We start from the raw sequence: 17,396 nt of genomic DNA on the forward strand, positions 1-17,396 counted from the left end.
GGAGTTAGAGAGGAGAAGGGAGTTGAGGGAAATTGGAAGGGGAGGTGAACCATGACAGACTATGGACTCTGAAAAACAATCTGAGGGTTTTGAAGGGGCAGGGGATGGGAGGTTGGGGGAACCAGGTGGTGGGTATTAGAGAGGGCATGGATTGCATGGAGCACTGGGTGTGGTGCAAAAACAATGAATACTGTTACGCTGAAAAGAAATTTTAAAAATTAAAAAAAAAAGAATGTGTGAGATGTAGAACACATGAATTTTTATTCATTCCAACTATACTTTTAGAAAAGCTTTAATTCTGAAGCCCTAGCTAAATAAGAAGCAAGGTGAGTTTTTATCCTTCTCTCTGCTCATTTTCTATTCCTCTTCTCGGAAGTGTATCTTAAAGAAAAGGAAGGTGAGGCAAAAACTTTTCTTGAATACAAGCCTGTGTCCAGTGGGAAGTATGTGAAGAATGAAGAACAAATATACCTCCAATCCAAAATCTAGTAATTCATCTGCCATCACTCTGCAGCTATGGCATCCAAGGACTCCTCTTCTACAGATAAATACAACATTATTTCTACATGAGTACTTATGAATTTGACAGACAAAGATCACAAGTAGGCAGAGAGGAAGGCAGAGAGAAAGGGGGAAGCAGGCTCCCTGCTGAGCAGAGAGCCTGATTCGGGGCTAGATCCCAGTATCCTGGGATCATGATTTGAGCCCACGACCCTGGGATCATGACCTGAGCCGAAGGCAGAGGCTTTAACTCACTGAGCCACCCAGGCATCCCAGTTGGATGGTTTCCAAAGTACCTCCTCCCATTGCCCAGTTATTACTTGGACATTCTCAACATAAGGAAACCTGAGAATTCAGTGCCTCAGTACCCTTTGGATCCACACACTCCTCTGTTTTAGGTTAACTCTTGAATGCAACAGGTCATGCTTAAAATGGGTAGAGTGGCAAGATGCCTTACGAAAACTGTCCCATTTGTAGACAAGTAGGCTTAGCTAATGGACTGGATCAACATTCTCAGAACATCCTAGGAATATTATAGAAATATAAAATCAGAAGAATTGCTGGCTGTAGTATTATGTACACAAGATAAATAAGTCATTTCCAACCCTTTTGGAAAATGCAGCATGTGCATGTACATTTTGGGTAACTAATTAAAATGAAATAAAAAGTTGCGTTTTTCCCATGTTTATCATACATACAGTTGGGCTTAAAACACTAATTAAGGGGTGCCTGGGTGGCTCAGTGGATTAAAGCCTCTGCCTTCAGCTCAGGTCATGATCCCAGGGTCCTGGGATCGAGCCCTGCATCGGGCTCTCTGCTCAGCAGGGAGCCTGCTTCCTCCTCTCTCCTCTCTCTCTGCCTGCCTCTCTGCCTACATGTGATCTCTGTCTAATAAATAAATAAAATCTTTAAAAAAAAACACTAATTAAAATTTTTCAAATTGCAGTATTTTAGGGGCATTTGATTAACCATGTGATTATCCACATTTGGCCCATCACCAGAAAAGTGATATCTATTAACAAATAGGTTACCTAAATTTGTAAATAATCAAAGTATCTTGTTAGTGTTTATAAGCAGTTCTTTTTTTCTTACTGATAAATGTAAGTCTTCAAAATTTCAGAAGGAAGCGTCAGGAAAAAAGAACTTGGCCTCATTTTGATAAAGGATATCAGCATACATGATTTGACATACAAATAAACACATTTTTTGCAAGCTTTTCTCTCCAAAGTTTTCTTCATGACATCATTCTCATAAACACAGAACTGGGCCATTAATGCAACTAAAAATGCAGACAATCTGACAATGAAAGGCCTTCCCATCTTTCTGTTTTCTGGTCAACAGCCCAACAGAGATCTTCATTCAACATGTGTGATAGTCTCTCATATGGTTGGGCATAAGTAGCCCAGGTGGGAAAAACTTCCATATCTTTACTTTCCCTCTTTTTATCTCAACTCTTAGCAAGATTCTGGAGTCTCTCAGAGCTGACTTTCTGCTGCCACCATGTTTACTCCTATTATCATTCTTTTAGATGTTTTTCATTCACCTTTCTGCTTTGCTGCCCATTTTCCTATTCTCCTCATCTCTTCTCCCATTGTGTCTTATGCTGCTCTAGTTCAAAATCTTCCATTGTAGATTTTCATACCACGGGCAGTGCCTGATATTCAGTAGATAGTCCACAAACGAACCAGCAAAAATTCTACAAAAGCCTATAAATCTTGTCAAAATAATACATATTTTAAAAAAGAAATTGACATCATGTTGTATCTTAAAATATACAGTTGATGAAGATAGATATAGCTTCTGGTATATTTCTGAATAAATAAATTTGTGCTTAGGGGCACCTGGGCATCTCAGTTGCTTAAGTGTCCCACTCTTGATTTCAGCTCAGGTCATGATCTCAGGGTCTCGAGAGCCAGTCCTGCATTGGGCTCGTGCTGGGGTTGGGGCCTGCTTAAGATTCTCTCTCCCTCTCCTTCTCCTTCTGCCCCGCTCCCCCACTTTCACACCCTTTCTCACTCTAAAAATAATAATGATGATAATAATAATAATAATAATTGTACTTAAATCACCATTACTTTTATCTAGGTATTTTTAATTCTTCAACTTTATTAATACTGACATTAAAGTTGATATATACTTAGAAAGCATAATTTTGGGACAAATACGAATATGATTTTTTTTTCTTATTTAAGGGGGAGTTATCATTTTTTATCTTTTTCCTCACAATTTTTCAGCAGTGGGGGCACCCGGGTGGCTCAGTGGGTTAAGCCTCTGCCTTCTGCTCAGGTCGTGATCTCAGGGTCCTGGGATCGAGCCCCCACTGGGCTCTCTGCTTGGCAGGGAGCTTGTTTCCCCCTCTCTGCCTGCTTCTCTGCCTACTTGTGATCTCTCTCTCTCTATCAAATAAATAAATAAAATCTTTACGAAAATAATTTTTCAGCAATGATTAAAAGATACATCTTAAGTGATCACACAAGGTACAATCAAATATCTAGAAAGTTTTACCTAGAGCCCATCTCCTGTTCAGATGAGGAAAAAAAAATTAGATGTTCTCAAGTGTTACATAAACCATGAAATGTGGGAACTGTTTAGGTTCAGTCAAGATACTGCTTAGACAGAATTTACCTAAGGTGAGAAAAGGAAAAGAGGGCACAATTTATGAAGAAAACGTTAATAAATAATCTAAACTTCAAAATATCATAGAGAAAACTTTCACAACCCTAATAAATTTCAGTGGGTTTCTGGGCTAAGATGACAGATTGTCACATGTATATAATTTTTCTCCTCTTCCAAGTCCCACTAACACTACAGATGCATTTTTTTTTTTCTTTTAAAGATCTAAACATTCTAGGATGGAAAGAACAGAACTGGACAAGAGACAATAGCAAGAACTATTAGGAAACTAGAAAGCAGATGCCAAGTGGTAAACAATATAGTCAGCCTGAGAAAGCCAGAATCCAAGCCAGCAGTGGGAAAACTAATGACTAAACTGATCTAAGCAGAAAGGTTCATGTGTGACTGGAACTGGGGAGAAAGGGAGGGACTGAAAAAGGCAGTTTGGTCTCCTCACCTACTCCACACCACTGAACATCACCTTCTCCCTTACCTCCAGAAAATTCTGGAGATTAATTCTCTGGAAAGGGTAAAACAAACAGTCTTTCATTGGAGGTCTTTAGACTTCTTTTGGGGTGGACTGCCTTTTACTGATGACAAGGGTATTGAATGAATGTTTGAATACTTTATAGTAAATGGAAAGACTTCCAACCCTTTTACCCTTTGCCCCTCTGCCCCCACAACACATACCTTCCAGCAGGAGCTCAGAAGGTGTTTCCCTGGGCAACTAGTCATTACAAGGGGAAGGAAGACTTACTTCCCTCTAGTAAGTCTTAAGTCCTTTTAAGTCTGATTCTAGAAAGTATCTAATTGTTAAGAAAAGGGATGCTGAATTTTAGAAGATTCCATAGGCTCATTGTAATAATCCAACATACATTGTATGACTATGTGGATGGTCCTTCACAAAGGAAAAGTCATGTTTAAAAAACTAAACATCATTTTTTTCTGCTTTTCTGACCTTCCCACTTGGGAATGAAGGCATCACAATGGTAGTTACAGAGATGTTTCATTTCTTTTGCAACTGTTCACAGACATCCAGAGTATAACCTCCATGTCTCCAGTCAAGGCTAGAGGAAGTACTAAATGGTCAGTATGCTGAAGGGCTTGTGCCAAGGCTCAGAAATGGCTACATCAGGTTTTACAGGAATATTTTTACCATTTCCTGATACAGTACTTTCTAGCAATTTACCAAGTTTCTATCAGCCTTTACCAGAATTTCCGAAGCCTGTCTAATTAAATGGGTCTCCCAATGGTGGTTAGACCCCCATGGATTGAGTCTTAGCTAGTGCCACCCAAAAGTGCTGTCATTCTTCCTACATATATCAAATTTCGTTTCCTTCTGTCATGTTACCATCATGATTCGAATTGTTGAATAATTCCCCATTTCCTACTTCTTAAAACAACAACAACAATCACAACCACCACAACAACAAAAACTCCTGTCCATTTTCTAAGGCTTTTTTATAAGCTGCCACTTTCTTCATGCTCATCTTAACATCTTGTTGGGTTTATATAGTTTTGTTAGAGCTCCCAAATGGATCTGACTCATTCTCACCTTCTAGCCTCCACCTTCATGTGTTTTCTCATTTATATAATCTCCTTCCACAATCTAATCCCCGTGTTTCATTCAATTCTAATATAAACTTCACCTGTTCATACTTTGTTTCTCTGCTTACTCTATTCCCCAATGATAACCTCGTCTTCTGAAATCCTAATGATTTACAGCTAGAAGAATACAATGCATCACGCAATTGTTATTGCCAATTGGTCTGTTTGTTTTCCCTATGAGGAAAGGACTGGGTCTTGTTCTGTGGTTAGCACATGGGTAAAGACTTGCAAAACAGTGAGTAGGTACACAGATTATGAAGTTGGATTGACTTCAAAATCAATTTCATTTGTGTATCCTTGAACAACCTATCTGACCTCTATGAGTCTCAGTTTCTTTAATAATAAAACAGAGAATGTAATAATCAAGCTGTACTGAAGATAAAAATGAGAAAACATACATATTTATCATAGTGAAGTACACAGTAAGCATTCATCAATGTTTACCCTTATTATGGCTCTTACTGATAGTAAAATAGTAGTCGAGGAAAATTAGAATATTTAGCGACACTTCAGAAAAGATAATGTATATTTTTTATAATTATTTTTAAAAATATATAACCATTTAAACTCTGTGTGGGAGACAAAGAGTGTACCAAATATCGACAGATTATTGGTGAACACTGCCCTGCTGATTACGACCCCCATCCTCACATGTTCTCTTATAAAGAAGCTAAAACAACTGCAGTGAAAGAAATGTGACAAGGGTGGAACTAAGGAATAGCTTATATATAAAACTGCTAAATTTGGGGCGCCTGGGTGGCTCAGTGGGTTAAGCCTCTGCCTTTAGCTCAGGTCATGGTCTCAGGGTCCTGGGATGGAGCCCCACATCCCGGATCTTTACTCAGCAGGGAGGCTGCTTCCACCTCTCCCTCTGCCTCTCTGCCTACTTGTGATCTCTCTCTCTCTCTCTGTCAAATAAATAAATAAAATCTTTAAAACTGCTAAATTTAGGTTTCGGAAAAACATTGTAGTGTCTGAAAAAACCTCTTAAAACAGAACTGGGAGTTAAAAAAAGAGTGAAAAACAAGGTTGTATCCATTTAAAAACAATTGGAAATATATCACAGTCTGTATGAACTGAAATTAAACTGAATCTGGATTCAATTCAAGCGCAAAAGATTACCGGAGTCCAACATTCAATTTTGCTCCTCTTCCTTTACTGCAGTTTGAACACATATTATTCCTGTTCTGTGGATGCCTTTGGCAGTGACACCCACAGATTGTGAGAAAGTTGGGCTGTTTAGCTTTTGCAAAACATGAAATGTGTCTATTTCCCAATGAGTTACCACACTGTGGAGTTGTGAATCCTTTTCTAACACCCCAGCTACAGATTACAAAATCCTCAAAGTCACTGAACATCCTTTCTAAAGACGTATTCAGCATTCTTTTCTAAATTGATTCTAAATATGTAGCTTTGGGAGGGTAATAGAGGCAGAGCAGGAGAAACTGCACTGAAATCTGTATTTTCATCACTTGTTGGCGACATGTCCTTACCTTTCCACCTTTTGTTCTATTTTTGACCTCATTCCCCTCTCTTCCCAGTCTGGGCCCAGTCAGTTGTTCCAATATGTCTTTTCTAATAGTTTCAATTCTCTCATTCCCTTGAATCCTGCTGCAAACTCCCTTCCATCCTAGGAATTCAGATAAATCCAATTTTCTAGTTTTCTCAGAACACGTGAAAGGAGAATCTATTCACTCTGTTCCTAATGAATATTTTAGGTTTCAAAACAGGTGATGAACCATAAGTGAGTTAATGAATGATCGTCTTAGCTGACTACTTTTTATAATCCAGATCTCTTTCTGTGTCTTTATCCAAGCTCTCATTCGACATTGGCCTTTTTATGCTTTCTCACATCCCACAGTGGACATTGCCCCACAAATAGAAGTCATTAGGCATTTACTTCATCAAATTCCCTCTCTTTATTCATACATTTCCTTTCTCTGTTATTTTTTTTAGTTTTATTTTCATTTTTTAAAGTATCAGTTTCACCGCAGTTAACATACACTATTATAGGGGAAACTGGGTGGCTCAGTAGGTTAAGAATCCCACTCATGGAATCTTCTTGTCCCTCTCCCTCCCTTTCCTCTCCTCTCCCAACTCAAGTGCACCTTCTCTTGGGTGTGTGCCTTCTCTCTCTCTCTCTCTCTTTCTCATTAAATTAATATATATATATGTATATATATACACATATATATATTAAAAAAACATAATGTTATATTAGTTTCAAGAAAACAATACAGTAGTTCAACATTTTCATACATTAATTAGGGCTTATCACATTTCCTTCTCTTTTAGAGAGAGTTTTCCTCCTCCTTTCCATGGTTCCTTGAAAAAACATTCCTATAGGCCTCTATGTAAAAATGATAGAGGCACCTGGGTAGCTCAGTCAGTTGAACGTCTGACTCTTGATTTCAGCTCAGGTCATGATCTCAGGATCATGAGATTGAGCCACACTTTGGGCTCCACACTCAGTGCAGAGTCTGCCTGTCCCTCTACCTCTGCTCCTCCCCCCACCCAAATAAATAAAATCTTCCAAAATAAATAAATAAATAAATGTGATAGATTTATTTTTACATCTGTACTTATGGTATTGTTGTACTTAATTTTTTTTAACTACTAAGCTTACTACAGTTACATATTACAAATACTGATGTATTTATTACGATTCTAATGTATTTATAGTTTTTATTTGCACTCCCCATTTTCTTTTCTAATTTTATTCTCACTTTCTGATTTCTAACATCGCTACATTACTTGCATCTACTGATATTTGAATTTTGTTTCAGAGCTTCCTCAGAAATTAAAAAAGACATTATATGCATTCTTTAGGTAGCAAGTATAATGTTAATTATATTAATGTTAATGTTCTCAGTTCTCCCTGCATCTAAAAATAGACATTTAACTCTGATCTCCAACAATTACATGGTCCCTGTGCAAGGGGTCACTTCAAATAGTCTTTTCTATTGTCATTGTTGTTTTTCTGCTAAAGCTTATTTGAATAAACCAACAGATTTTTTTATTTCTTTGTTCATAATTGTTTTTTTAATCTTAATTTTTTACTTTTGAGGTAGCATTTCTGAATATGTAATTTGAAATCCATCAGTTGAATAGGTCATGTACTTGGGGTCCCTATTTCTTAAACATGACCTTGATTAACTCAGACTCTTGTTGCTCTTTCAAACTGGTCTGTGGAATTATTTCTAGTTTCCTTTTAGAGGCACAGCTCTTGGCTTTTGCAAGGATCTCACTTCCAGCTCCCCTAACTATATGTTTCCTCTTAATCTCACATGGGTATTAAAAATTTAAATCTTTAGTGTCCAACACTTAAGATCTATGTAAGGGTTAAGGAAAAAATGAAAAATGTGGGTTTCCCTGTCAGAATGACTAAAATGAAAAACACAAGAAATTACAAGTGTTTTAGCAATGTGGTAGAGAAAAAGGAAGCCTCTGCTAGGAATGCAAGCTGGTATACCCACTATGGAAAACAGTATGGAGATTCCTTAAAAAATTAAAAATAGAGAGGCACCTGGGTGGATCAGTCAGTCAAGTCAGTGTCCAGCTCTGGGTTTTGCCTCAGGTCATGATGTCATGGGTCCTGGGATTGAGCCAGGCAACAGGCTCTTTACTCAGTGGGGAGTTTGAGGATTCTCTCCCTCTGCCCATCCCCCCCCACTCTCTCTCTCAAATAAATAAATCCTAAAAAAAAATTAAAAATAGGATTGCCATATGATCCAGTAATTTCACTATTGTGTGTTTACCCAAAGAGAACAAAAACATTAATTGGAAAAGATAATATGCACCACTATGTTTACTGTAGCATTACTTACAATAGCTAGATATGGAGACAAGCCACATCTGTCCACAGATGAATGGATAAAGAAGATGTGGTATATATACACATACATACACAATGGAATATTACTCTGCCATAAAAAATAAAATCTGTGCTGCAACAAAATGGATGGATTTAGAGGGTATAATGCTAAGTGAAATAAATCAGTCAGAGAATGACAAATAGCACATGATTTCACGCAGATGTGGAATTTAGGAGACAAAACAAATGAACCAAGTAAAAAAAGAGGCAAACAAAAACACAGACTCTTAAATATAGAAAATAAGCTATAGAGAATTCCCAGAGGGGAGATGGGTGGGGGAATGGATAAAATAGGTGAAGAGAATTAAGAATGCACTTATTGCACTGAGTTATGTACAGAATTGCTGAATCATTATATTGTACACCTGAAACCAGTATAGCACTGTATGTTAATTATACTTTAAAAAAATAAATTAAAAAAATGGAAAAGTACATTTCAAGAGCTTAAACTTATGTTTACTCCATTGTTGATATTTGGGTTTTTGTTTGTTTATTCTTGGTTTCTGAATTCAAGTGTAATTTCTTTTTTTTTCTTTTTATTAATTAATTTAAATTATTTTTTAAATTTCCTAATTCATTCAACCAGTATGTATTATATAGTGGTATATATAGTTATATACTATATATTGTCATATATTCATACATGTACACATACTATAGCATATATAACTATATATAACTATTTTGTATATACATGGTTTAGGCTGTTATAAGTTCTGGGTATAAAACAATAAAGTCAAATTTCATACTTTCATACATTTTATAGTCTATTAGGGATATAGAGGAAGGGAATATATAAATAAATGGCCTAGATAATCCAGGATGGGTAACTGCTAAAAAGAAAGCTAATAGGATCTTGTAATATGGAGAGACCACTTGGGAAGAAGGCTACATTGGATGGCCAAGAAGGTGTCTATGATGGAACATTTCAGCTAAGACAAGAAAAAAAGAGTCATTTAAAGTCATGAAGGCTTACCCTCATATCTGTTTTTGCTTGTTTGTTTGTTTGTTTGTTTCTTTCTTTCCCTGTTTCTCAGTGTTTATGCTCAACCACTTTATCTCATTTTTTTGGTTATAGCTTTTTATTCCCCTTCTACAATTTTTTTTCTATCTCTTCACATTTCCTCTCTCCCTTGAGATATTTTAAAGTCTTGTCTTGATTGTGCTTCCTTTAAGATACAATGTTATTTTTATTTTCTTTTAATTTTTTTTAAGATTTTATTTATTTGATAGAGAGAGAGAGAGAGAGAGAGAGGGAGGGAACACAAGCAGGGGGAATGGGAGAGGGAGAAGAAAGCTTCCCACTGAGCAGGGAGCCTGATGCAGGACTCGATCCCAGGACCCTGGGATCATGACCTGAGCTGAAGGCAGACACTTAATGACTGAGCCACCCAGGTACCCCTATGTTATTTTTATTTTATCAGCTAGTCTCTCATGACCTCTTTTAACAACTGTTTTTTCTCTTTCACCATTTAGTGAAGCTACTCAAAGTACCCACAAATGGAGAACTGACAAAATTACACTATCTTTTCAATCTTCATTTTTGTAAAGATTTTATTTATTTGAGAGAGGGAAAGAGAGCACAATGGGGGGGAGGGGCAGAGGGAGAAGACTCCCTCTGAGCAAGAGCCGCACCCCGTGGCGGCTGAACCCATGACTCTAGGATCATGACCTGAACCGAAAGCAGATACTTAACTGACTGAGCCACCTAGATGCCCCTTCAATCTTCATTTTAACTAAAATTTCTTCAAGTAAGACAACTCATGGATCACTCACTGACACTCCCTGAACTATGGCCCAGAATCCTTCTCATGTTACAAATGTTCTTATAATCACTTGAGTGATCTGTTTTTATGGAATTCTATTTCCTCTGCCCACTTCTTGGAATTTTGCTTCTTGTGATTTTGTCCTTGTTTATCCTTCTACTTCTACATTCTGTCCATAAATATATTTATATACACTTTAAATATTTACACTACAGAATTAAGATTTCTCATTGCCCTACTTATCAACTGATATTAAAACAGCTCTTAGTTTATATATTTTTTCCATAATGTGTTGTTTTCCATAGAAATCTATGGACACTTTAAACCATTTCTAAACTCTAATTCAACTTTTTACAGGAAATGTTTCTTTCATGAATGTTTCCTATCTAGGTTAATTGTATCAATGCCATAATAAAATATTATTTATTAATCCTTATTTTCAAAATCAACCTATAACATAAGCATGGGGGATTTAATTACTGAGAAGAATGTAAATATTATCTATCTTAACAATGTGAAAGAAGATGCAGTGGAGAGAAGTTGGGTTATGAATGAGATATAGAATGGGGTAGTAAGACGTGGAAGAGTGAAAGTGGGAATCTCTTCATCACACATAGTTGAAAGTTGAGATATAACTAACATAATAACAAAAAACCAGTTATGAATAAAGTAATATTATCAAGGACTGTAAATATAAACAATGAAAATATACAAATTTCTCAAACTAAGGAAAGGATGAGGAAAAAGTCAATAAATTATAACTTAGGAAAGAAAGTATGTTGCTTAAAGGTGTGGAGATAATCACAAGAAATGAAATCATACAAGGTTAAAAGTACCTGCCTTTTCTTTGTGGAGGTAAGGATTGTTTTTCATAAATTGTTATAATTTAGTTGGTTTCACTTTGCTCTCTCTTCTCCCTCATACACACACACACACACAGTGGATGTTATTTATAATATGTATAATATATTTTTGTATATGAGGAAAATACATGTATGTGTAGTATTGTTTGTGTCAAATTCCTAGGTATATGGTAATACCTTTCAATACATACATTTAGGTTTAGTCTTACCTATGAAAATATTTTCAGGATACCTGGGTGGCTCAGTTGGTTAAGCAACTACCTTTGGGTCAGGTCATGATTCTGGAGTCCCAGGATCGAGTCCTGCATGGGGCTCCCTGCTCAGCAGGGAGTCTGCTTTTCCCTCTGACCCCTCCCCTTTCATGCTCTCTCTCTCTCATCTCTCTCTCACAAATGAATAAATAAAATCTTAAAAAAAGAAAATATTTTTCATTTATACTTTTAAATACTAGTTGTTTTATAATTTATTAAATTATTCTTCAAAGGGTCCAGGGATAAGTATCCTGGAGCTTCTTTGCCTCCTCTTTATTTCAAGGTCATTTTTCCTCTTTTCTTCTTTCTTTATTTTTATCTCATAATTGTTTCTTAGTTAATTTCCTGCTTGATTTTAATGACTCTTATGGAATTTTTATTTGAATCTATTTCCCTCTGGATACTTCGTAATTTGTCATTTTTGAATTCTTTTATTCTTTAATTTTGATGAACTTGTTACATTCCTCAATCCCTTTTTTTTTTATATTTTTCATTCCTCTTGGTTTTTTATTTTGAATACAGATTTTAAATATACATCTCCAACTTTTATTTATTTATTTATTTTTTCATCTCCAACTTTTAATTATTTGAATATAGTTGACACAAAATTAGCTTTAGGTATATAACATAGTAACTCAACTTCTCTATACATTTCTCTATGCTAACTTAGCTATCATCCATTACCATTCAACACTATTACAATACCATTGACTATATTTCCTATGCTATGCCTTTCATTCCCATGACTTATTCATTCCATAATTGAAGCTTGTATCTCCTACTCCCTTTTACCTATTTTGCCCATCCTCTCTACTCCCTTTCCTCTGGCAATCATCAGTTTGTTTTCTATATTTATAAGTCTGATTTTGCTTTTTGTTTATTTGTTTATTTTGGATTTTAGATTCCACATATGTGTAAAATCATATGGTATCTGTCTTTCTCAAACTATTTTACATAGCATAAATACCATCTAGGTCCATCCATGTTGTTGAAAATGGCAAGTTCTTTTTTTTTTTTTTTTTTTTTTAACAGTTGTGTAATCTTCCATTGTGTATATATACGACATCTTATCTATTCATCTATACAGGGACACTTGGGTTGCCTCTTATCTTGGTTATTGTAAACAATTCTGTAGTAAACATTGGGGTCCATATATCTTTTTGAATTAGTGTTTTCATTTTCTTTGGGTAAAACACCAGTAGTGAAATTATCAGATCATATAGTATTTTTTTTTTAAGATTTTATTTATTTGATAGACAGAGATCACAAGTAGGCAGAGAGGCAGGCAGAGACAGAAGGGGGAAGCAGGCTCCCTGCTGAGCAGAGAGCCCGATGTGGGGCTTGATCCCAGGACCCTGAGATCATGACCTGAGCAGAAGGCAGAGGCTTTAACCCACTGAGCCACCCAGGTGCCCCATATCATATGGTATTTTTGAAATTTATTTCAATTTGATGTGTTGCATTACAGTTTTATTTTTCTGTTTTGTATTTGTTTTTAGACATAAGTGTCTCATTAGCTGACTTGTCTTGATTAACCTCTTTTTTCTTCCAGTTTTATAGAGGCATAATTGAAAAATACAACTGTAATATATTTAAAATGTACAGGGTGGGGATTTGATATATGTTTATATAGTGAAATGTTTACCACAACCAAGTTAATTAATACATCCATCAGTTTACATAGTTACCTTTTTTGTGTGTGCATGAAAATGCTTAAGATTTACTCTCAGCCAATTTCAAGTATACAATACAGTATCTTAACAACAGTCACCAGACTGTATATTAAATACTCAAAGCTTATTCATCTTATAACTGAAAGTGTGTGCTCTTTTACCAACATCTCCCAATTTCTTCTATCCCTCATTTTCCACCATTCTACTCTGTTTCTATGATTTTGATTTCTTTTTAAGATTCCACATAGGGGTGCCTGGATGGCTCAGTGGGTTAGGCCTCTGCCTTCGGCTCAGGTCATGATCTCAGGATCCCGGGATCGAGTCCCGCATCGGGTTCTCTACTGGGGAGGGAGCCTGCTTCCTCCTCCCTCTCTCTCTCTCTCTCTGCCTGCCTCTCTGCCTACTTGTGGTCTCTCTTTGTCAAATAAGTAAAATCTTAAAAAAAAAAAAAGATTCCACATAAAAAATATTTCACCACATATATATAATATATTATATAAATATATAAAAAATATATATAGTGATATATAATGTGTTTTTTGTGTGTATATATATACACACACAATGGTGTATATATATATACACACACAATGGTGTATATATATATACATATATATATATACACACACAAGGGTGTATATATATATACATATATATATATGTATATATATATAACATTTCTTTACTCATTCTTCTTTTGAGGGACACCAACATTGTTTCCATACCTTGGCTATTGTGAATAATGTTGCAATAAACATTCATCACCATACCCTCCTTATAACAAACGTATCTTAAAAGTTTGTCCAATTTTATAAATCTAAAAGTTACTTTATTTTAGATTATTTTAGGTTAAATAATATTCACAGATTTATGTGTCATATTTTTATGGGGAGAAATTTGTGAATTATCTGCTTATGTCTTTTGTCCATTCTAGGATATTTGTTTTTTTTAATCTTCATAATTTCTTTAAGTATTCTTTATATATAAATGGCATCATGTTTTTTTTTTATTTTTTGTTACAAATGTTTACCCAATTATCCATTTATATTTCTATATTATTTAGAACATTATATTCATCTACAGAATTTTTAATGTAGTTAAATTTAATAATCATTTTATTGTAAATTCTTCCTTTTTAGCTAGAGCTTAGAAAGCCTTTCTCAATCTTTTTTTTTTTAAGATTTATTTATTTATTTATTTGACAGACAGAGATCACAAGTAGGCAGAGAGGCAGGCAGAGAGAGAGGAGAAAGCAGGCTCCCCGTGGAGCAGAGAGCCGGATGTGGGGCTCGATCCCAGGACCCTGGGATCATGACCTGAGCCGAAGGCAGAGGCTTTAACCCACTGAGCCACCCAGGCGCCCCGCCTTTCTCAATCTTAATATCAGTAAAAGATTTGTGCACATTTTTCCATTTGTTATGATTTTAAACTTACATTTATTACTCAATCTAAAATTTATATTTGTGTATAATATATGGTAATAAAAATGAATGTTTTTCTAAGTCTACCAGGACTGCTTCAGAGTATTCTTCTGCTCTATGGCTTTTAAAATGACACCAACACTAAATTACCTTAATTATTGTAGTTTTGTATATTTTAGTAACTGGTAGGGCAAGAACCATATTATTTTACTGCTCTTTGGCTAGCTCTATAAAATAATATTTTGAAGCTATAATAAACATTTTATTGCTTTTGGAATTTACACATAATGTATGATTCTTTCATGTATATCATTAAGTCACTGCGATTTAAATATATATTTGGTTGATATTTCAGTAGCAAAAGATATCATGAATCTTGATGACACACAAATCATTACAACTAAAGTTATGTAGTTATGGAAATCAAATGCTCAGATAGCTTCACTGAAATCAATTTGATTTACCAATTTCTTTGTAAAATAATATGCTAATATGAAGCACAGAAAAGATTCCTAAGGTGACATGGTATAAAGGAGATTTCTAAAATAATTTTTGGCCATTTATGAGAAACTTTTCCATATTTATTTACCAAAACCTCTAGAACTACACACCTACAGCTTTCTAATTCTATATTATTTGTGTTTCTCCCATCATTTAGTTTTTAGCACCTGCCTCTTAGAGAAACTTAGGTTTCACTACTGTGACAAATGTTACTACCAATTATAAATGTTACGCTTCATTTTCCACATAATTACCTTGTGAAGTCTGTCATCTCCATCATAATCATACACATCTTCTTGGCCAGAACAATGATATCATTGCTGGTATCATCCCAAATCTCAATCTCAGCATCCAGTTTACTCTTTACTTTCTTGAAATCAGCAACTTGCTCAGCAATCTTTTCCTTTTCTGCCTCGGGCAATTGAGTCATCTTAGCCTAAAACATGTGATAAGTAGATTTATAATCATTCCACTATGCCAAAAAGCATTTTAGGAACAAGTGGTCATTATAGGATATTCTTAAACTTGTTCATTGAGAAACAAAGACATGTCATAATTTTTTAAAAATCATAGAATCAAACTTTCTAGGCTTAATTTTTCCTATGAAAAAAATCTATTAAACAATAAATGTTTGCTCTAGAACTACAATGTTAAATTTGAGAATAACAATGTATAATTTAGTATCTGACATATTTAATTCTTCTCCTTAATATAAATGTGAGACTTCTTAAATTTCTAATGCAATATAATTTTAAATTAACTCCGGCTTAATACATTAAAAAGCATATACCTTATTTAATTGTACCAATTATTTTTCAAAAGGTAGAAGTATAACAAAACTATCTGGAAATGTCTACTGGCATTATAATGTCTGTTTATACATGTATGTATATACATTCAGACAGATCCTTACACAAACATTGCATATATATTGGGTAAACAATAATAATATACATTTATAAATCATATGTATTAGATAAGCACATGTTTAAAATCATAAAGATGTATATGGGTATTTTGTACATATAAATACGTTCAAGTGTGTATGTGTACACAAACTATTTGAGGGAAGAGTAAAAATGTTATGGGCAGGGTTTATTAAGGCAGCCTTCACTAATTAGCATCCTGAGTTTTGAGGTTCTCTTCTCCCATGCCCAGCTAACTTGTTGGGTTGGCTTGTATTATTCTTTGGATATGTCGAATTTTTAACAGCGTGTAACTTGCATTTTCCACTTGGAATCTGAAATGTGGGAAGGATAGAAAACCATCTAAACCATCATATTCGCAGCATTAGCACCTGGGACCTATAACTTTTTGTCAAATGAAGAATCTTGAAGAAAAAGTGATTTGATAGTATCAAGGCCACAAAATTTAGGCAACAGCCTGTGCAATCATATTCTCAAAAAAAAAAATCTATATGCATTCTAATAGGATGAGTACATGGGCCTTAGAGGGAGTAGTTAAAATGATAAATCATTTAAGTAAATTTTACTTATTATTCACACTGAATATGTGATACCTACAATGCCTATATACTTTCAGATGCTAGTTTCTAGGACATCCATATAATAGCAAAGAAGGAAAATCACTTCAAAAAGCTTTGAAATATTCTGGACACTAGGCTCAAAGTAGTTGAAATACACTTTATTTAATCAATAGTGTACAAGAGCAAAAAAGCTTAAATATATGAATGAAGGAATTACAAGCATGATCAGTGGAAAATCCAACAAAAAAATGAAAATTAAAGAACCAATATCAAGTGTCTGTCATTTATTGTCTATTTACTATAAGACTAACTCAGGGTCTAAAATAACTCGGTGTCTGTGAAATCTCAGCATAAATTATCCATGCTTCAGTTTTAACCTAGTAATGAAAATAAACAATGAAGCTTTCCAAATCGAAGCTTCCTTTAAATTTCTTAGCATAATGCTTGACACATAGCGAATGTTTAATAAATGAAAACTATTTCCTATTCAGTAAAAAATTTATAAAATATATTCCCATATCAAGTACTTAACATTTTTCATTTTTTGCATTATTTTATTTGAAGAATTAAATTAAGCTATAAGAATGGGCTTTTAACTGATGAGCTATACAGGTGTCTCTTCCTTAGAATCTGAATCATTTGTAGTTTCCTTTCTCAGGCAATGTGGCCTACTAAAAGAAAAGCAACTTTTACTACTGCTGGCATATAGCAAGTGAAGACACAGCTCACCTATGTCTGAAATCAATAGTATGCAAACACATTAAGTAAATTGTAAGCTACTAACCTATTAAAGTAGCTCAAAAATTGACATGAATTTTCTCCATCTCGACTACTGGTCA

The 17,396-nt window shown here is 34.8% G+C and overlaps 1 protein-coding gene across 1 annotated transcript in view; it reads right to left on the reverse strand.

Annotated features, from left to right (window-relative positions):
• Window positions 1-17,396, reverse strand: part of LOC111144805 (catenin alpha 3) — a 1,765,227-nt gene that overhangs the window by 124,033 nt on the left and 1,623,798 nt on the right. The window contains exon 15 of the mRNA XM_022499291.1: window positions 15,326-15,507. Within this exon, the coding sequence (XP_022354999.1) occupies window positions 15,326-15,507 (182 nt within the window). The remainder of the gene's footprint in view (window positions 1-15,325; window positions 15,508-17,396) is intronic.

Source organism: Enhydra lutris, unplaced genomic scaffold, assembly GCF_002288905.1.
Source record: "Enhydra lutris kenyoni isolate GAN:26980312 unplaced genomic scaffold, ASM228890v2 scaffoldscaffold12, whole genome shotgun sequence".
NCBI classification, from domain to species: domain Eukaryota; kingdom Metazoa; phylum Chordata; class Mammalia; order Carnivora; family Mustelidae; genus Enhydra; species Enhydra lutris.